This window comes from Panthera pardus, unplaced genomic scaffold (assembly GCF_024362965.1).
Source record: "Panthera pardus isolate Hobbes unplaced genomic scaffold, ASM2436296v1 HiC_scaffold_11, whole genome shotgun sequence".
Classification (NCBI taxonomy): domain Eukaryota; kingdom Metazoa; phylum Chordata; class Mammalia; order Carnivora; family Felidae; genus Panthera; species Panthera pardus.
The window spans coordinates 70,850,091-70,870,061 of NW_026526666.1; the positions used below are offsets into that span (position 1 = coordinate 70,850,091).

At 44.0% G+C, this 19,971-nt stretch overlaps 2 protein-coding genes across 3 annotated transcripts; one reads left to right on the plus strand and one right to left on the minus strand.

Annotated features, from left to right (window-relative positions):
• The first annotated feature begins 304 nt into the window (after positions 1–304).
• On the plus strand, positions 305–14,598 carry PRDX1 (peroxiredoxin 1). Its single transcript, XM_019449491.2, has 6 exons — positions 305–433; positions 2,450–2,566; positions 5,415–5,568; positions 5,939–6,061; positions 6,815–6,945; positions 14,246–14,598. Exons 2-6 carry the CDS (start codon positions 2,461–2,463, stop codon positions 14,329–14,331), a joined length of 600 nt encoding a protein of 199 aa, XP_019305036.1. The 5' UTR covers positions 305–433; positions 2,450–2,460; the 3' UTR covers positions 14,332–14,598.
• MMACHC (metabolism of cobalamin associated C) lies at positions 12,585–19,859 on the minus strand. Of its 2 annotated transcripts, XM_019449481.2 has the most exons (4): positions 19,708–19,857; positions 17,563–17,757; positions 16,684–16,836; positions 12,585–16,198 (listed from the first exon to the last, which is right to left on the minus strand). In XM_019449481.2, the coding sequence occupies exons 1-4, from the start codon at positions 19,786–19,788 to the stop codon at positions 15,779–15,781; spliced, it is 849 nt and encodes a 282-aa protein (XP_019305026.1). In that variant the 5' UTR covers positions 19,789–19,857; the 3' UTR covers positions 12,585–15,778. The 2 variants fall into 2 exon arrangements, with proteins under 2 accessions (XP_019305026.1, XP_019305027.1); XM_019449482.2 differs by lacking the exon at positions 16,684–16,836 and having other exon boundaries at positions 19,708–19,859.
• Positions 19,860–19,971: the final 112 nt, after the last annotated feature.

Consider the following 19,971-nt stretch of genomic DNA (forward strand, 5'->3'; position numbering starts at 1 on the left):
GATAGTTTTCAATGCTTCGTATGGATCAGACGTGATCCTCCGTGGACGGCAACAGGACCCTGGTCTCGGCCTTGAGCGCAAGACACGCAGGGCCCCGCCCCCCCCCCCTCACAGAGACCCAGATTAACCGAGGCATTATGGATTTGGAAACTGTAGCTCTCAGCTCTCCGACCCCAAAGGTCGGGGGCAAGGAGGGGTATTCGTACCTTCCGCGTCCTAGCCCGCCCACAACGAGGAAAGTGCTGACTCATTCTGGCGGGGCGCTTTCAATCGGGGCGGGGCTCGGACCAGATCCCCCTCCTCTCTCCACCTCTTACACCCCCGGCCCTCTCTGACTCTCGCGAGAGCCCTATAGGCTATAAAAGCAGTGCCTCCCGCGTGCTTCACGCGTTTTCTTCCTGGCTGGCTTTTGGTGTGATTTGCTTTAGACCTGGTAAGAGGCGCCCCTATACCCCTGTTGTCGCCTTTTCCTCGTCCATCCGGGGACCTGCCCTACTCGGTTTGGGTTGTTGTGACGGGGGAGGCGGCTCGGCGAGGTGTGGCGCGCTTGAGAGTGGTTAGGTGGTACGTACACCCTCCAGTGGGCCCTCCGTAGAGATGCGGTGACTTGTTTAAACCCCGAAGCTAATGTCGGCTCGAGTTTCCTCTTCCCCCGGCAACCCGAGCAGAGGGCGCTCATTGGCTTGGTATGGCGCCGGGGCGGACTCGTGGTAGTAGTGGGCTCTCCGACTAGCCTTCTGGGCGCGGCGGGTTCGGGAAGCTTCTAGAATGGACCTGGAAACTGACCTGAGGCTACCCGCCCGACGTGTGGTAGAGGCAAAGGCTTTTCCCGGTCCGCAGCTGTGACTAGATGAGGAGTTTCGGATATGAAGATTCCCTTCCCTGTATCTATTTTTTTCATTTACGGAATATTGTGGTGGTCCCAAATGCCTCTGTGAAGACCGCGCATTTTTTTTTTTTTCTGGTGCTTTCCGAAGTGTTGGGGTGATGATAGGAGTGGCAGGAGGTTACCAGAAGTAGAGTTGGGGGTGTGGCGGAGTTTGGGGGCGGATCCTCGGAGGGTGCCCACAAAGGGCTTAAGGCCCAACAGCCTTCCCCTCGCTAAGTTGGACTTTAGCGGACGTGGGGGCCGTCTGGAAAAGCAGGTTTGGACGTGAAGGGCCTTTATGTTGGTCACACCCTATATATTTGGTCGCCAAGTTGGAGCGTGCCTTACTAGTTAAAAAAAAAATTTTTTTTAATGTTTATGTTTGAGAGAGTGAGAGCAGGGGAAAGGCGGAGAGGGAGACACAGAATTTGAAACAGTCTCCAGGCTCTGAGCTGTCTGTCCGTACGGTGCCTAAAGCGAGGCCCGAACTCCGGATCGCCGAGATTATGACCTGATCCAAAGCAGGTCGGAAGCTTAACCGACTGAGCCACCCAGGCGCTGCTTTTTTGTTGTTAAAAGTGTGTGTTAAGCAGTAAAGTTTGCAGTGATTGGGGCACCTGGGTGGCTTGGTCGGTTGAGCGTCCAACTTCCGCTCAGGTCATGATCTCCCCTTTAGTGGTTTAGAGCCCCGCATCAGGCTCTCTGCACTTCCCTCGCTGGTGCTCTCTCTCAAAAATAAATATTAAAAAAAAGTTTTCAGTGATCGATGCTCACAACGTTTTTGGTTGTGGTGCTATGCACCAAAAAACTTTGGGACTTGGAAAATTAGCTTGCTGCTTTCAAACTGATGGCGTACTGGGTTAGCTCTTAAATCCTTATCTTTGTTTCCACTTGGGTGAATCCAGTGCAGCATTGCTTTTTAGCAATAGACTCTCGTTGTCCTGGCCCCAGGTCAGAAACCCATTTTTGTAAGCACTTCAAGTGCTTAAAACACAACCCCTGAAGTTTTGGAATTTAGTAGATGCCAGAATAGTGGTCTTGCCTCTTAAAAAATTGGATTGCTTTAGGGTGTGTGCACTTGTGGGCAAATGTACCTGGAGAAACGTCAAGTGTGCTTCCTGAATTATGAAGGCAGATGAAAGTGCAGTCCAGGGAAAGGGGTGGCAACATGATCACATCTAGGAATCAGACACTGGCATTGTTCATTTGGGCTCAGGTTTGGGGCTGAACCTTCCTTTGTTTCTTTATGTATAATGAAAATACAGAAGGAAAGTGCCTTTGCACAAATCCTGTTTTAGAAAAAGTAATAGAGGTTACTTTAGTTTATAAAGAAATTGCTGTATTTAAGTGAAAATGATACTCAGACATGGAGTATCTGGTTTTGTTTCAAAAGATGGAAAGCTCAGTTTATGCTTCTTACTAATGTAAAAATTAATGTATATGTTCAGGGCCACTGGACAATTCTTTTATCATTCTACAGCTAAGTTTCTAAGTAGATGAAATGTGCTGGTTATCTAAAAAAAAAAAAAAAAAAAAAAGTAAGGCTTGTTTCTAATTCATTTCCTCTTTTATCTTTTTCAGCTGATAGTAAGATGTCTTCAGGAAATGCCAAAATTGGGCATCCTGCCCCCAACTTCAAAGCCACGGCTGTTATGCCAGATGGCCAGTTCAAAGACATCAGCCTATCTGACTACAAAGGTGAGAGTAATTACTTTAGATTCATTAAAATTGAATTACTTTAGGGGCACCTGGGTGGCTCAGTTGCTTGAGCATCCGATTTCAGCTCAGGTCATGATCTCCTGGTTCGTGAGTTCGAGCCCTACTTCGGGCTCTGTGCTGACAACCCAGCCTGGAGCCTGCTTCAGATTCTGTGTCTCCCTCTCCGACCCTCCCCCGCTCATGCTCTCTTTCTCTTAAAAAAATAAACATTAAGACTTAACTATTTTACAGTTTAAGGTGGCTCATTAGGTTTCTGTATCTGTCATGTTTGATTGTAAAATGAATTTATATATTGTAGGTCACTGTCTTTAGGGTAGGAGGCCGTTTACCTACATGTTGAAGTAGTGATTACCAACCATGTTCATGGGGGTAGACTTTAGGTTCAGACTGCTATGGAAAAAGCCCATGCTTCATTATGTCTGGATATATTAGTTATCTTCTCAGTACTCAGTTGTATTATCTTGGAGATCTTCTCAGTATTTCATTGAAAGCTCAAGTTTTTGGGGCTTAAGCTGCTTATTAAGTTTTTGAAATAATGTATGCACAGCTGCTATAATAGGCAGAAGGCTTAGGTACATTCCCTTGACTGTTTTGCCCCAAGAGAAGAGTTGATGGTACAGTTGGAACAACTCTTCCTGTTACAGTTTCATGCAAACACTTGGCAAATTCTAATGAGGCTCTTCTTTTTTTTTTTTTTTTTTTTCGTGTTAAACCTTAACAGTCCTAGAACAGCTGCGTTTTCTGGGATAATTGATACAAATTCCTTGAAATGCGAACCTGAAACTCCAGTTTTAAGCGTACCTTTCTTAGTAGTGTGGTAATTAGTTCCTAGACTCGGCTTTTGCATGGACATGTGACTAAGGTTTCCTAACGCAGCACACTTGTTTGGAATGAGAAGCAAGTAAGAGGGGCCCTATGGAGGGAAGCTCCTCTGGCAAACAGGATAAGTAGCACCATGGGGAGGTGACCCTGGCCCAAGGGTTTAGAAAGAGCTGCTCTCTGTCCTCCAGGGCTTGACCTGAGGTTTCAAAGTGCTTGTTAGGCAAAGCCCTGGAGAGGTTGTTTAGATGAGTGAGTTTCTACTGATTTTGGTTTTCAGAGTAAATGTCAAAAGGAGCACCTTACTTTGGTTTTCAGACATTGCTGCTACCTGGAAATGAGTGAATATTTGGAACTGTTTTAATAATTCAGCCCATTAGGTGTGGTGAAAGGCTGCTTGGCCAGTTGAAGATCTACTTCTATTGGTAATCTGAGTGACCTCAGTAAAATTTACACTAGAGATCCTGTTACCTTTCAGGACTTTTGAAACTTTTGCCTCAAGAAATTTTTCTTGTCCTATTAGGCTTGTTGGATTTGTGCTGATTCAGGTGATCACTTAAACCTTACCTGTCCCGTTGATGTGGTTCATTGTGGAAGAAGCACAAAAGGCATTTTGTTTTGTTTTTCTTTATTGCTTTGTAGCATGGAATCCAGTAATTGAGCTTCTCCTGTGGGCTAATTGTAATCATTGGCATTAGGCTATCTAGTAGGTATTTGCATCCTTGGTTTTGCTTTTCTTCATTGGAGAACTTGGTGTTTGTGCTAACTTTTTTTTTAATGTTTTTTTTTTTTTTTAAATTTTTTTTTTTTTTTCAACGTTTTTTATTTATTTTTGGGACAGAGAGAGACAGAGCATGAACGGGGGAGGGGCAGAGAGAGAGGGAGACACAGAATCGGAAACAGGCTCCAGGCTCCGAGCCATCAGCCCAGAGCCTGACGCGGGGCTCGAACTCACGGACCGCGAGATCGTGACCTGGCTGAAGTCGGACGCTTAACCGACTGCGCCACCCAGGCGCCCCTTTAATGTTTATTTTTGAGAGAGACCGTGTGTGAGCGGGGAGGGGTAGAGAGAGAGAGGGAGACACCAAATCTGAAATAGGCTCCAGGCTCCGAGCACAGAGTCGGACGTGGGGCTCAAACTTGGGAATGGGGAGATCATGACCTGAGCTGAAATCGGAGGCTTAATCCAACTTCACCCACGGAGCCATTCAGGCCCCCTCCTGTGCTAATTAAAAAAAAAAAAAAAAAAATTTTTTTAATGTTTATTTTTGAGACAGACTGAGCATGAAGGGGGAGGGTCGGAGAGAGAGGGAGACACAGAATCTGAAGCAGGCTCCAGGCTCTGAGTTGTCAGCACAGAGCACGATGCAGGGCTCAAACTCACAGACTGAGATCATGACCTGAGCCAAAGTCGGAAGCTCAATGGACTGAGCCACCCAAGTGCCCCCCTCCTGTGCTAATTTTAACTACCTAAAGATACAGATCAAACTGAACGGTGTTTATCTTATAATTGGCAGCTAGTGAGGAGACAGGAAAATAAAGCACAGAACTGAAAGGAACTTTTTTTAATACAGGCTTTCCTGCCACAAGATGTTCTAAAAGTAGCTGCTAGGAGACATCTGTGTTGAGTGTTGGTGTTTAGCAATTGTTTATAAAAAGGCTTTTTTTCCTCAGAGAAAAATGCCTTTAGGTTTTTATTTTTAAAAAAATATTTTGAAAGAGAGGCACAAGTGAGGGGCAGAGAGAGGGAGAGAGAATCCCAGGAGGGGCAGAGAGAGAAAGAAGTAGAGCTTGAACCTGGGCCTAAGTCAGATGCTTAAACGACTGAGTCTCCTAGGTGGCCCAAGGTTTTATCTTAAATATCAGCACCCAACAGGGGGCTGAAACTCAAAGCTGGGAGATCAAGAGTCACACACACCACCCACTGAGCCAGCCAGGTGCCCTTTGTAAAGCAAGGAAGTATGTTTCAAAGGCAAACTTGTGGCTTTTCCTCCCCCTCCCTCCCCAGGAAAATACGTTGTGTTCTTCTTTTACCCTCTTGATTTCACCTTTGTGTGCCCCACGGAGATCATTGCTTTCAGTGACAGAGCGGAAGAATTTAAGAAACTCAACTGCCAAGTGATTGGTGCTTCTGTGGATTCTCATTTCTGTCACCTGGCATGGTAAATCTCTTGGTCAACTTTTGCATATGAACTTTGAACTAAGCCGCAACTGGGACTGGAGGCTTTGATAATAGACTTGCTCAAGTATTGCCTTCTGGCTTCTGATGGAAGGAGTGTGCAACGGCTGTGACTTCTTGTTGCTCTCATCTGGCAGCAAAGAAGAAGCAAGCAGCTGAGTATCCTGGTGACCTTAACTGTCTTCAGGCAGTCACTTTACTGCTGGAAAAAGTTTGAAGTCTTTTGGGGATTAAATTACAGTTACTTCACATTACATTAGGAATGTTGAAAAAGGGAAGGAATAGAAACAGTTAATGCTTTTGCTACACAAGAGTTTAAATGAATGTGATTGTATGTGTGCCTTTTGCTGTAGGATCAACACACCCAAGAAACAAGGAGGACTGGGACCCATGAACATTCCCTTGGTATCAGACCCCAAGCGTACCATTGCTCAGGACTATGGAGTCTTAAAGGCTGATGAAGGCATCTCATTCAGGTATATACCTACCAGTGGGCTGTCATCAAAATTATCTGATTGACTTGAGGGCCTTTTTTATTTGGAGAAAGATAGGACCCTGATCTGTAGACTCTTTTGTGTGTGTGGGTTTTTTTTCCCCTCCAGTTAATTTACTGAGAAATAATTGACCTACGTTACTGAATAAGTTTATTTTTAACTTTTTAATTTTACTTATTTAAATTTTACTTTATTTTTTAAATTTATTTTGAGAGAGAAGAGAGCACATGAGTAAGGGGGATGCAGAGAAGGGGAGAGAGGATCCCAAGCATGCTCAGCGTGTAGAACCTGATGGAAGGGCTCAGTCTCCCGAACCATGACATGACCTGAGCCCAAATTTAGATTTTATTTTTTAAGTAATCTTTACTTCCAACGTGGGGCTCGAACTCACAACCCTGAGATCAAGAGTCATATGCTTTACCAATTAAGCCAGCCAGGCTCCCCCATCACTACATGTGTTTAAAGTGTACAGCATGGTGATCTAATCTCCTTCCTTCCTTGCCTTTCCTTTCTCTCTCTCCCTCCCTCTTTCTCTCCTTCCTCATCTGTATGCCTAAGACCTGAAGGTCGAGAGTAGTACGATTTTCCAACTGAGCAGGGGTTGGCGGGGGATGCTTCTTCACTAGAGGCAAAGCCAGTGCAAGTCTGGGAGGCCAGCACGTTTTCATTTCCATTGCAAGCAGTTTCCAAACTGATAATTGCATCTCTCTCAAGCCTTCAATCTCTTCTTCCCAGGGGCCTCTTTATCATTGATGAGAAAGGTATCCTTCGACAGATCACAGTAAATGACCTTCCTGTCGGCCGTTCTGTGGATGAGACTCTGAGACTAGTTCAGGCCTTCCAGTTTACTGACAAGCATGGGGAAGGTAAGCCAATTCACCTAGTGACTTGACAATAGAATGGTGGTAGGATACGAAAGATGGCAGGAACATGGTCTACCAAGTGAGAAAAATCTGTTTCTCCAAGAAATTGAAGTCTCTGCATTATACTGGGTTGTGGGGGTGAGATAATGGAAAAGCTTGGGGAAGAGAATATAAAGGTTTTTTGTTCCAGCTCCACATTCCCAGCTTCTGCCCTGCTCATTTAGAATCACTGCTGAAGCCTTTAAGTTATTAAAGGAGTGTAGGAGGATTTCATAGGTGTATAAGGACAAAACAAAAGGCTTGAGAATTATATCTAGAGATAAAGCATGCCATTCTTGACAAGTGTTTATTGGGAGAGGAGCTTAATCCCTGTGGTCCGTATTTGTTTTATGATCCTTTTTAAACACAAATCTAAGACCAGTTTTGAATTTTGGATAATATAAATAGGGCTAAGATAACTTGCCCAAGGACAATGGACAGATACAGCTAATACTTTTTTTTAATCTTCTTAAATACATTCTAAAAAATAAAAAACATTTTATTGTACAGCGTTGTTGTTGTATTTGTAAGAATTACGCTCTGCAAATAACCAAATTATGTAAATGTTTAAAACTTTTTTGAAGGAAGAGGGTTAGGGATAGAGGGTTTCAAATGAAATATCCAGGTTCTTCATTAGACATTTGAGGATCAAAGACTTTTTTGTTAAATTTTTTAATTTTAATTTTTTGTTTAGAATGCCTGTGAGTGAGGGAGGGGGCAGGGGGAGAGAAAGAATGTGAAGCAGACTCCATGCTTAACATGGAGTCTGACACAGGGCTCATTCCCATGACCCTTGGATCATGATCTGAACCAAAAAGAAAGAGTTGGGCACTCAACTGGCTGAGCTACCCAGGTACCCCAAAGATAATGTTTTACAAGGTTGTCCTTAGAGAATCTACACATCACTAAAGAGATTCAATTTAGGGTTTTTTACCTAGCATTTTAGAGAGTGTAGACCTTTCTTTTCCTATTTATCCAGCATTAGTACTTTCCTTCTAATATTCTTTTTATTTTTATTTTTATTTTTTTAACGTTTATTTTTGAGACAGAGAGAGAAACATGGCATGAACGGGGGAGGGGCAGAGAGAGAGGGAGAGAGAGAGAGGGAGACACAGAATCGGAAGCAGGCTCCAGGCTCTGAGCCATCAGCCCAGAGCCCGATGCGGGGCTCGAACTCGCGAACCGCGAGATCGTGACCTGAGCTGAAGTCAGACGCCCAACCGACCGAGCCACCCAGGCGCTCCTCCTTCTAATAATATTCTTACTGCAGTATGATAAAGTACTGAACTACTTGATCCCAGCTTTTGAGTTTGTAAGGGTGTAGCTGTTTTTTTGTTTTTTTTGTTTTTTGTTTTTTTTTTTTTAAGTTTAATTTTGAGGGAGGGAGAGCGAGAGATCCCAAGGAGGCTCCATACTGTCTGTGCAGAGCCTGATGCAGGGCTCAAAACCACAAACTGTGAGATGACCTGAGCCAAAGTTAGATGCTTAACCGACTGAACCACCCAGGTGCCCCTAGATGTTTTTTAAGTTTTTGAGACCGTGCCAGAGCATGTGCACAAGCAGGGAAGGGGCAGAGAGAGAGAGAGACAGGGAGAGAGAATCCCAAAGAGGCTCCACGCAGTCAGCACAAAGCCTGAAGTGGGGTTTGATCTCACAGACCTTGAGATCATGACCTTAGTTGAAATCAAGAGTGGGAAACTTAACCAACTGAGCCACCCAGGTGCCCCAAGGCTGTAGCTTTTTTTACTTTTTCCCCCTCACTGGAGTATAGTTGTTGCTGGAATGAGACAACCTTAAGAGTTAGTTTAGTTTTTTAAGACTTAGCTCCTGAGGCTACAGGTGCTGGGTATGTGGGGAATGGAGATCTTGAAGCCTACACCTTTCCAAGCTTAACATAATTGAGGATGAGAAGGACAAGATAGTTATTTTGTTTTTAATTTTTTTTAATGTTTATTTTTGAGGGAGACCGAGCACGAGCAGGGGAGGGACAGAGAGGGAGACACAGAATCCAAAGCAGGCTCCAGACTCAGCTGTCAGCACAGAGCCAGACATGGGGCTTGAACCCATGAACCATGAGATCATGACCTGGGCCCAAGTAGACTACTTAAGCAAGTGAGCCACCCAGGTGCCCTAAGGACAGAATAGTTGTGATCAAGTGCTACTGATGTCAAATCAGGTGCACAAGTGTACTTCAATAAATTTGTCTTACAACGTTCCATTTTCTTTCTCTAGATAATAAATAGTTCAGACTAGTTTTCTAAGGCCCATTTCACCTCTGATTTTGTGGTAAAGAACATGGAAGTTGATAAGAGTTGGAATTGATGATGTCTCTTAGGGGAACCGAAAAGTGATAGTTTGGCTAGAGGGGAACGCTAGTATGAATCCATGAGCGCTGACACCCAAAGGCACCATTTGCGGAAGCTTGTGTGGATTGAAGGAGCTGACTGCTGCTGAGACTGCCTCCTGGTGGGGGATGAGATTCAGCACAAAGAAGTTGCTGAGGAGTGTTGTTAAAGCCCTTTATTGAACTTCCTAGCACCTTGCATATAGGTGAGACTTGAACCCAAGCTTTCATAACTGAAGATTGCTTCTTCAGAGTCTTGGTCTCTTCTTTCCATCTCACTAGAACAGGCATAGCTTGTTGTGTGTAGCCTTTATGATTTATATGATAATTGCCATTTGAGAGCGTATGAATACCAAACATGGTATGTGAGGTACTTAGCGTGTGTTATTTGACAGATAACTCTACATTTCTATTTTTTGATGTAATTGACATATAACATCAGTTTTAGGTATACAGTGAAATTCAGTTTCATTTGTATTTATATATTCTATGTTCCTGTGTTTTCAAGTTTTTATTTAAATTCCAGTTAACATAATGTAACCGTTTCAGGTGTAAAACTTAGCGATTCATCACTTACAATACCAGTGCTCTACACAAGTGCCCTCCTTCATACCCATCACCCATTTAACCCATATCCTGCCCCTCCATTCCCTCCAGTAACCCTGTTTTTTTTCTTAATTTTTTTTTTTTTTTTAACGTTTATTTATTTTTGAGACAGAGAGAGACAGCATGAACGGGGGAGGGTCAGAGAGGGAGACACAGAATCTGAAACAGGCTCCAGGCTCTGAGCTGTCAGCACAGAGCCCGACGCAGGGCTCGAACTCACGGACCGTGAGATCGTGACCTGAGCCGAAGTCGGCTGCTTAACCGACTGAGCCACCCAGGCGCCCCTTCTTAATTTTTTAATGTTTATTTTTGAAGGAGAGAGAGACAGAATGTGAGTGGAGGAGGGGGCAGAGAGGGAGGGAGACACAGAATCAGAAACAGGCTCCAGGCCCTGGAGCTGCCAGCACAGAGCCCAACACAGGGCTCAAACTCGAGTAATTGAGGTCATGACCTGAGATGAAGTCAGATGCTTAACCTACTGAGCCACCCAGGTGCCCCTCAGTTTGTTTTCTGTAGTTGAGAAACTACGTTGTTATTTTTGAGGACTCAAACGATATTTTAAATACAGTATTTATTCATAGTAAATGTGGAAACCAAACCAAATTCACAGCTGTTCTTTTTTTTTTTTTTAAATTTTTAAAATGCTAAAAAGTCCCTCTTGAGGGCTGTTTTGGAAGTTTCTTATACTGAGGTTACCATGACTATGTCACTTTCTCCTTGGAGAGTCATGCTATTTTGAAAGGTGGTTTATGTGGGGCTTAACCAGTTCTTCTGTACCCCATGTTCTGAGAAAACCAACACTGCTGGGTATGAGTGAAACATGCAAGTGTGGTTCTTTCTGTCTTGTCACTGATAACTGGTTATATTCTTTTTTTTTTTTTTTTTTTTTTTAACATATATTCTTAAGTGCCATGAACCTTTACTGCCCATGAGAATAAGTTGGCAAGGTTTTTCTGGTTCATTATTCCTATCTTTGTGTCATGATTTATAATTGGGCTTTTCTTTTAAAGGTTATATGTTTTCTAAGACCAACTTTGTTGGTTCCCTGTTCACATCTACTGTCAAACTTTTGGCTGGCTCTCGCCTGGTCTCTGCTTATTTGCTGTTCTTTGTTCTCTAGCTTTTTTATGCTTTAGGGACCTGTGTTTTAACCCTTTGGTGCTAATAAAGCTAATAATTGTAACAATCAAGTGAAGATTCCAGGAAAGTAATGGATGGCAGCTGGGTCCATGTATACTTTGTTCCCAGACAGCTGGTTGCAGAGTGACATCTAAGGCTATGATATCCTTGGACTGAAAGGGGCTCCCCTTCTCTCACTTGAGCAAGAGAGATTTGCTGCTTCATTATTGGACTTGGTGACTATGTGTCTCCTAGAAGATGGAATAGCAAATGGAAGTGAAAAATCAGAGATTGGTTTCCTTGCTTCTCTCTCCTCAGGTTAGCCCAAGGAGCATTGCTGGCTCAGGATTATAGGAAAAGGTTAAAAGCTATGCTTTCTGCATAAATGTATGAAAGATTCAAATGCAGACCTTTGTTTACCATGGGGTAGAAGGCACTTACTTAGACAAATAGGGCCTGTTATGGGGGTCCTGCCCCCATGTATTTCAGGCTGTCCAGTTTGGCAGTTAACACTGAGGAGGCAAACTGGTTGCTATCTTCAGATCCTCCAAGGGCTGTCAGAAGGAAGAAGCAGCTTAGTGTTAACTGTTGTTACACAGTCCTAGCTTTGTTTGTTTAGCTTATTTCTTGGTATGTAGACAAATCGTGATTTTGGTTTTTTTTTTGGTTTTTTTTGGTTTTTGTTTTTTTGTTAAGAGCCTGTAAACTGGGGAAGAGGGGCAGAGGGAGAGAGAATCTTAGGCTCCACCCTCAGCATGGAATCCAATGCAGAGCTCAATCCTACAACCCTGGGATCATGATCTGAGCCAAAATCAAGAGTCGGACACTGAACTAACTAAGCCACCCAGGCACCTCTAAAGTTTTTAGATTTTTAATGCAATACAGTGTGGCCTAATCTGTCATTAAGTGTATAATTCAGTGGCATTAATTGCATTCACAATTTTGTGTATCCATCACCAGTACTTTCTGAATGTTTTCATCATCCCAAATAGCTATAACCATTAAGCATTAACTCCCCATTCCCCTTTCCTTCCAGCCCTTGGTAAATTCTACTTTCTGTGTCTATGAGTTTGTCTATTCTAGATATTTCATGTAAGTGAAATCATACGATATTTGTCCATCTATGTTTGGTTTCTTTCACTTAGCATAATGTATTCGACATTCTCAAGGTTCATGTTGCAGTGGGTATCAAAACTTTCTTTTTTAAGGCTGAATAATACTCCATTTTATGTATATATGTCCTATTTATTCTTTCATTTCTTGATGGACACAGTTTTTTATCTTTTGGCTGTTGTGAATAATGCTGCTAGAGTAATGGTGAACAGGTATCTGAATCTTTGTTCCTATTTATTTTGGGTATTTACATTAGAAGTGTAATTGCTGGGTCATGTAGTTCTGTTTAGCTTTTTCAAGAATTGCCAAACTCTCTTCTATAGCAGCTGCACCATTTTACATTCCCACCAGTAATATCAAGGATTCTCTACAACCTTGCCAACACTTGGTCTTTTTCCTTTCTTTTTTTTTTTTTTTAAAATAAATGCTATATAGCCTGGTGGGTGTGAAGAGGTGTCATTGTGCTTTTGATTTGCATGTCCCTAATGAATAGTGATATTGAGCATGTTTTCATGTGCTTATTGACCATTTGCATATCTTTAGGGAAATGTCTACTCAAGTCCTTTGCCTGTTTTGAGCTAGGGTGTCTTTTGTTGAGTTGTGGGAGGTTTTTTTTTGTTTTTTGTGGGGTTTTTTTGGTAAAAGTTCTTTTTTTAAGTTTGAGAGAGACAGCAAGTGGGGAAGGGACAGGGAGAGAAAGGAAGAGAGAATTGGCAAGTGGGGCATAAATTTGACATGGGGCTCAAACTCACGAACCCTGTGAGAACCAAGAGTCAGATGCTTAACCGACAGTCACCCAGGCGAGTTCACTGGATGTCTTCAGTTGTGGGAGTTCTTTATACATTTTGGATATTAATCCCTCATCAGATACATGATGGGTAAATATTCCCATTCTGTGTGTTAACTCTTAAAATGTCCTTTTTGGGGCACCTTTGTGGCTCAGTCAGTTAAGCATCCAACTCTTGATTTTGGCTCAGGTCATGATCTTATGATTTGGGAGTTCCAGCCCAACATCAGGCTCTGTGTTGACATTGTGGAGCCTGCTTGGGATTCTGTCTCCCTCTGTTCCTCCCTGCTCACTCTCTCTCTCAGAATAAATGAAAATAAACTTTAAAAAAAAAGCCTTTGTACAAAAGTTTATAATTTAGATCGTCAAATTTATCTGTTTATTGTTGCATGTGCTTTTATAATCCTATCTACGAATACATTTCCAAATCCAAGGTTGTGAAGTTCTGTTTTCTCCAGAGTTTATGATTTTAGCCCTTATCTTTAGGTTGACCCATTATTGAGTTGATTTTTTTTTTTTTTTTTTTTTTTTTTTTTTTTTTTAATATGAGGTGTAAAATAGGGATCCACCTTCATTCTTTCTCATGTGGAAGTCCAGCTGGTCCCAACACCATTTATTGAAGAGCAATTAAGATTTTTAAAAAGATACACATGAAGGGGTGCCTGGGTTGCTCAGTCGGTTAAGTGTCCGACTTTGGCTCAGGTCATGATCTCACGGTTTGGGAGTCCCGTGTTGGGCTATGTGCTGACAGTTCAGAGCCTGGAGCCTGCTTTGGATTCTGTCTTCTTTCTCTGCCCCTCCCCAACTTGTGCTCTGTTTCTCTGTGTCTCTCAAAAAATAAATAAATATAAAAATATATATATACATGAAGCATACATAAAATAATTGAGGAAATACAAATACCAATTCATCCACTGTCTACGGTTAACAAATACATGTGTTTTTTTTTTTTTTTGCTGTATGTGCATTACGCAGATTATTTGTAGACCAAAGCATACAATTGAAGCTTGTAAAGTAGTTACTTAATTTCTTTAAATTTCAGGTGCTGCATGAATAAATTAGATACAATAGCATTAGGGCTGTGGTGAGGATTGAATTATGTTTGTAGTTATCCTTGCACTAAAAGACTTGAATTATCTCACACTATAGCATAAGTATTCTGGTTCCTGAGTGTTCAGCCTCTTAAGGTATCAGATTTGGTTTTGAGCCTTTTGTCTGTCACCCATTTGTCCATGGGAGGAGGGTGGAACTCACCACTGAGCAGGTTATTAATTGATAGTACTCTTCTCTTGCAGTGTGCCCAGCTGGCTGGAAGCCTGGCAGTGATACCATCAAGCCTGATGTCCAGAAGAGCAAAGAATATTTCTCTAAGCAGAAGTGAGCGCTGGGCCTTTTTAGGGCCCGGCTGCATTGGCTGGCCATGAAAACAAAATCTCTTTTGTACTATTGTCATGCTTAAGACACAAGACTTTAGATTCAGTGCAGATGTGGTATGGGATGGGACAGGCCTTTCCTGCAGGGGTTGGGGAGGCCAGCCTTTCTTCCTCTGGAGAGAATGGCCCATGCTGTGCTATGGGGCAAGTCAACTGATGTGTACAGTAGTGGGGCATCACTTTTGATCTTTGTTTCTATTAAACTTGAACTGAGACCTTGTTGAGTCTTCATTTCAGGGGGCACCAGCTTTGATTTTAAGAGTAATTTACTCTCTGCTTCCTTTTTTTAGGGTAAAATGAAGGTTGATAGCTGCCTCAGAATCAGAAAGTTACATTGGGGGGGGGGGGGCGGGATATGCAAGTAGACACAGGAAAGGAACTGAACCAGGTGTTAACATTTTCACTACATTTGGGGGAGAAGAGCAAGATCTGCAGTGTTGGTCAAAACACTGCAATTTGTCCTATAGGTGAAGCATAAATTGCAGGTTGCAGATGGAGGCCCCAATGAGATTACTTGGACATTTATACTATTGGGAGGGCTGCATGAGAACTTGAAGCTTGGCCTCTTCTGCTAAATGTCCCGTACTGGCTCTGTAGAAGATCAGAATTAGAGGCTTTGAAACTAAAAGGGGGAGGGGGAGACAAACTGCCCTGTTGTTTGTAGGGGAAGGCTACATTCATCTCCTTGTTCTGAGGTGGGAGGGGTATAGGGGAGATGAAGGTGGGTTTCTCCTGAGCCCTTGTGGGTAAGAAAGATTCAAAACAGTCTGGTGTATTATGTACCCTTCCAGACATAAGCTAGTCTAGTCTATCCTCCTCCTCCCAAGCAAGACCTAAGAGCAGTACAGAATTCCCAGGGCTTTCAATGACAGCTCATACACCCCTTAATATAAAACAGGCATGGTTTCAAAAATGCTTTGCATGTGTTTGTTTATTCCCCACAACAAGCCTGTGAGGCAGGTGCCATTAGGTAGGAGATGATTGCCTTTTAGGCTCTGTAACAAGTAGGATCTTGGAGCACTGGAGAGAAATGGAAAGGAATAAATCCTGTATTTTAAGGTGGGAATTCTGGATCTGTCTTGTCTTCGACTTTTGACTAAATTTTTCTGAGCTTTGTTATCTTCACTGAAGAGCTCTATTACAATCCTTGTATCAAAAATATCGTACCCAGGCACCTGGGGTGGCTCATTTGGTTAAGCATCCAACTCTAGATCTCAGCTCATGTCTTGATCTCAGGATCATGAGTTCTAGCCCAATGTTGGGCTCCACACTGGGCATGAAGCCTGTTTAAACAAAAATATTGTACCCAAAATAAAATATCTGGCCTTGCCAAAGCCAAAGGAGTTCTAGAGCCAAGTACCACTTATAAATAGGGATCTCAGAGGAGGGAGGATATCAAGGGCCAGGGGATGCAGGTGGTGAGATGCTGGGGCTGAGCCAGCCTCGGGCTCTGCTGGGATTCTGGGGCTTCTTGGGTGGGAGTGTGGTAAAAGGAAGCTCAGGTGATGCAGAGCTAGGATCCTCTGAGGGCTGGGCCAAGCCCAACAAAGCTAAGCGTTGGGCAGGTGGAGTAGAAAAGTAAGCCTTCTGTTCTTCTGAGTAACGCTCCTGTGGTGTTACAGCATCCCGGTATGTCCAGTCACGCCAGTGGAAATTAAAGCCTTCAAGCAGGGTGATTCGGGCAGCTCTTGTAGGTACACAGTCCAGGGGCTTTGTGGGTGGCAGATCTGGCACCTCTACTCCTGGCAGCAGCATTACTCCTCGGATGGCAAACCAGCCTCCGTATCGGGGATGTATGCACACACCTGATATGTGCTGAGGAGATGGTAAAGCAAGGTCATGGAGTAAGTCCAACTATCATCACTGCAAGCTAGGCTTGTTCATTTATTTTCAAGGAACACTGATTCCACATTTGAACCTCTCCTTTGGCTGGGTTCCCCTATTTCCTTTCATGGACAACCCTTTTCATGAGCTCACTTTGGCCATGAGGAACCTAGAAGGAAGGGTTTATTAAGCTGAGTCTCTGTCAACTTCCCAGTCTTACTGTTGGGTTTCCTGATTACTGCTCTACACCTCCATCCTGTAACAAGATTTTAACAGACTAAGTTCTCTGACCTGATGTGTTCCCAGGCCGACTCCAGAAAGCATGTGGGGTTGGGGTCCTGACTAGGGCACACCTTTCCCTTGGATTGTGTCTACCAAATCATTTACCCAGGGTAGGTGGAAGAATGTGAATTGGTATCTTGAGGAGCCTTCACCATTTTCTCCCAGTCCCTACTCATTCACACTTGCCCTCTGACCTGGGTCCCCCAGGGGTCAGCCTCCACATCCTTCCGTTGGTAGTAGTAAGCAGCCCCTGCCACATGGGCTGCAGTCTGGGCCAGAATCTTGGGGCGCCGATTGGGGTGTACCTCGTAGTCAGCGATGACTTCCATTTGCAACTCTGGGAGGTTCTGGGATAGAGATGGAAGCTCATTTCAACATGAAAGGAATCATGACTTTGTCCTAGAGAGCCCTAGTTGTGTTAACTTGGTCCTGTCCTCAGAAGTTGTTTAAAGGGAAAACATGACCTTAAACTTGGGGGAGCTCCACTGTGAAGAAAATGATACTCTGTCCAGGAAGGCCCATATTTGAAGGGAAATAACAAGGTCTTGCTCACAAATGCCTATTACAAGGGGTGACTTGGCTCTGCCCTCCCAAGTCTCAGTGTGGAGGAAGACATGGCCCAGCTCTGGGGAGACCCGATGTATGTGTATATATATATATGTGTGTGTGCATGTGTCTGGTGGTGGTGGGGATATTGTTCTACCCTCAAAAGGCCCCAAAGACACACAAAATATCCAGGTCTAGGGCAAGGACAGGTGAAAGATGCTTAGGGGATGCTAGGCTTATTCCTATTTCACTTGGAGGCTAAGGGAAGTCTGGTTTGAAGTTCATGTAATTGCCCATCTGAGATAGGGTAAGTGAGATTGATTATAGACCTGGGGGGCTGCTAGAAGAAGGTGGCTGAAACTGGGCTAAGGCAGAATGGGGAGAGCTCACAATGTCAAAGATGCTCTAGCATAGCCCATCTGAAAGTGGCTCATAGCCGTAAGTAGGTCTAGATCCTGCACTGAGCTTAGAGTAGCTGAAAGCAGCTATGGGTTTGAAACCTGGGGGAATATATGAACCTTGCTCACCTTTCTAACACGGCCCAAGTGGTAGGCTACACACTGGTCCACAGGGTCAGTCAGTGGTCGGAGATGGCAACTCTGCAGGAAGGGTTTGAGGGCCCGGTCAAACATGGCAGGTGTGCTGAGTACCAGGAAGGCCAGGGTAGGTCCTGGCAGGGGTAGGTGGAAGGCTGGAGGCAGGAGTGCATTATACCATGCCACCTAGAACAGAGAGAAAATTCAGGCTACACAGGAGGGCCAATTTAGGCCTTTGTCACGTCCATACCTTGGCCCGGCATTCAAGGCCTCATACATCTTGGGCTGTCTCCATCTCATTCATTCAGTGAATGGATTTCTACTGATGCTGCATGATGTATATTTATGGGGGACTCCTCCACAGGGGAATCTGACAGGGAGTTTGGGATAAAGAGGCAGAGAATTCATGACTAAGAACCAAAAGAAACTACTGTGATTAGTGCAATGACAGGGCCTGATGAGGATCCTGTGAAACTAGAAAAGGCTTCTTGGAAGCTGTTTTTGAACGGTAGGAAGGAAACTGACAAGATGATGTAGGGAGAGAAAATCTGGTGTTTTATTCTAAATAGAGGGCACAGCATTAACAAAGACATGCAAAAATGACATATTTGGAAAACAGCAAATTGTCTAGTTTGATAGAAGTGAAGGGTCTGTAAAGGGGAGCAGGAGAGAAGGGTGGAAAGATCAGTAGGCGTGAAATTATGACTGGCCTAGATACTAATTTAAGGAATATAGGTCTAATTTGGTGACAATGGCGGGGGGGGGGGGGGCTAGCCATTTAAGATTTAAGGAGGAAATGTACATGATCGGCTTTGGAAAGATCTGGCTGCAGTGTAAGGACAGGTTGAATGCAAAATGATAGCAAGCAGATTATTGCAGTAATCCAAACACAGAGGGGTTGGATGGAAGGGAATGGACTTGGGAGACTCAAGTGACAGATTCCTAAAGGTCTTGGTGTCTGACTGGATGTGGGGGAGGGAAAGGGTGAGAAGTAGGAGTCTAGTACAATAACTCTTACTACTCACCCAGTTCTACCTGACCCACCAAACATTCTCACTCTCTCCATACCTGCCATCCACCACTACCTCCACACCTTTACTTAAGCTGTTCCTGATATTTGGGATGTACATAATACTCTTTCCTTCTTTTCATATATAGCTCAACTCTATATTTTTTTCTGGGAAGTCCTTCTCAAGCTAGACCCAACATACTTTCACTATATTCTTTCCTAGCACTGCTGTGTGCCACTCAATGGAAGGGGTGGGAGTGAGTTGTCTCTTAAGCATCAGGCAAAGGGCTCAACCTGAGTTGATTTAGCTTTGTATCCAAGCACACAGCTCAGTACAAAGGGCACTGGATAAGGGGGAAGGATCTGTGTAAACAAGGGTAGGTAGTGGTGCCAGACTTCTGTGACAGGCGAGTGCACAGTTTCTGTATCCAGCCCAGCGCTGGTGATTGGCAACATCATGAATTAGCCCTCTGTTGGTAGATGGAACAAACCAGCCAATTGTTTGCTTGTTCAACAACAGGAATGCCCTTCCCCCCTCAAATAACCTAAATCTTAGCTACACAAACCTACAAGGCCTTGCTCTATCCTAACTCTTTAAGGAAGCTTTTTTTTTTTTTTTTTTAAATGTTTACTTTTTGGGGAGAGAGACAGAGCAAGTGAGCGAGCGAGCTGGGGAAGGTCAGAGAGAGAGAGGGAGACGCAGAATCCGCAGCAGGCTCCAGGCTCTGAGCTGTCAGCACAGAGCCCAAGGCGGGGCTCGAACTTAGAAACCGACGCTTAACCGACTGAGTCACCCAGGCGCCCCTTCTGAAGGATGCTTCTCAAATGACTCTGACCCCACTGGTCACTTTCTTCCTGTAAATTATGGAGGTGGTAGAGCCACAAGATTACTGGCTTATGTGGTGTCTCCCATTCATCAATATGGCGTTATATGGGATTTCAAGGACAAACATGCGGCCGTTTCTCTACCTCTTTAACAAAGTCCCCATTGACACCATGTTCCCGTACGTCAGATGGACATGCGGCCAGAGGAGCTCGGGAAAGATCAGAAGGCTCTCGAGCTTCACGCCAATAGCACCGAGGCCAATCATACACCTCGCTCCAGCACCGCAGAGGGATAAACCAACCTGGAAGGGGTAAACCTCGAAGCCAAAAGGGCACAATGTGTCCTCGATCTTCTGCTTCAGTTCTGCGACTTGCAGCTCCATAGTGCACGCAACGCGCAGACCTTGCTGGGGAATGGAGTCTCAAGGATAACCTGGGCCGTTAAGTTTCAAGGTAGCTTGGACTCCATTTCCCAAGAACCACTGGGATCAGCAGCGGGGTAGCGTTGGCTCTATGCAATGCATCTTGGGATATGTAGTGCACTTGGTCCTTGGGTTCAACAGCTA

What these genes read in the sequence shown, in the direction of transcription:
- MMACHC (XM_019449481.2), bottom strand. Translation starts at nt 19,788, where the DNA reads ATGGAGCTGCAAGTCGCAGAACTGAAGCAGAAGATCGAGGACACATTG. An exon ending in TCGAGGTTTACCCCTTCCAG is followed by an intron (nt 17,758 to 19,707) that starts GTTGGTTTATCC and finishes TCTCTGTTCTAG; the next exon opens with GTGGCATGGTATAATGCACT. An exon ending in ACTTGGGCCGTGTTAGAAAG is followed by an intron (nt 16,837 to 17,562) that starts GTGAGCAAGGTT and finishes TCTCTATCCCAG; the next exon opens with AACCTCCCAGAGTTGCAAAT.
- PRDX1 (XM_019449491.2), top strand. Translation starts at nt 2,461, where the DNA reads ATGTCTTCAGGAAATGCCAAAATTGGGCATCCTGCCCCCAACTTCAAA. An exon ending in CAGCCTATCTGACTACAAAG is followed by an intron (nt 2,567 to 5,414) that starts GTGAGAGTAATT and finishes CTCCCTCCCCAG; the next exon opens with GAAAATACGTTGTGTTCTTC. An exon ending in TACTGACAAGCATGGGGAAG is followed by an intron (nt 6,946 to 14,245) that starts GTAAGCCAATTC and finishes CTTCTCTTGCAG; the next exon opens with TGTGCCCAGCTGGCTGGAAG.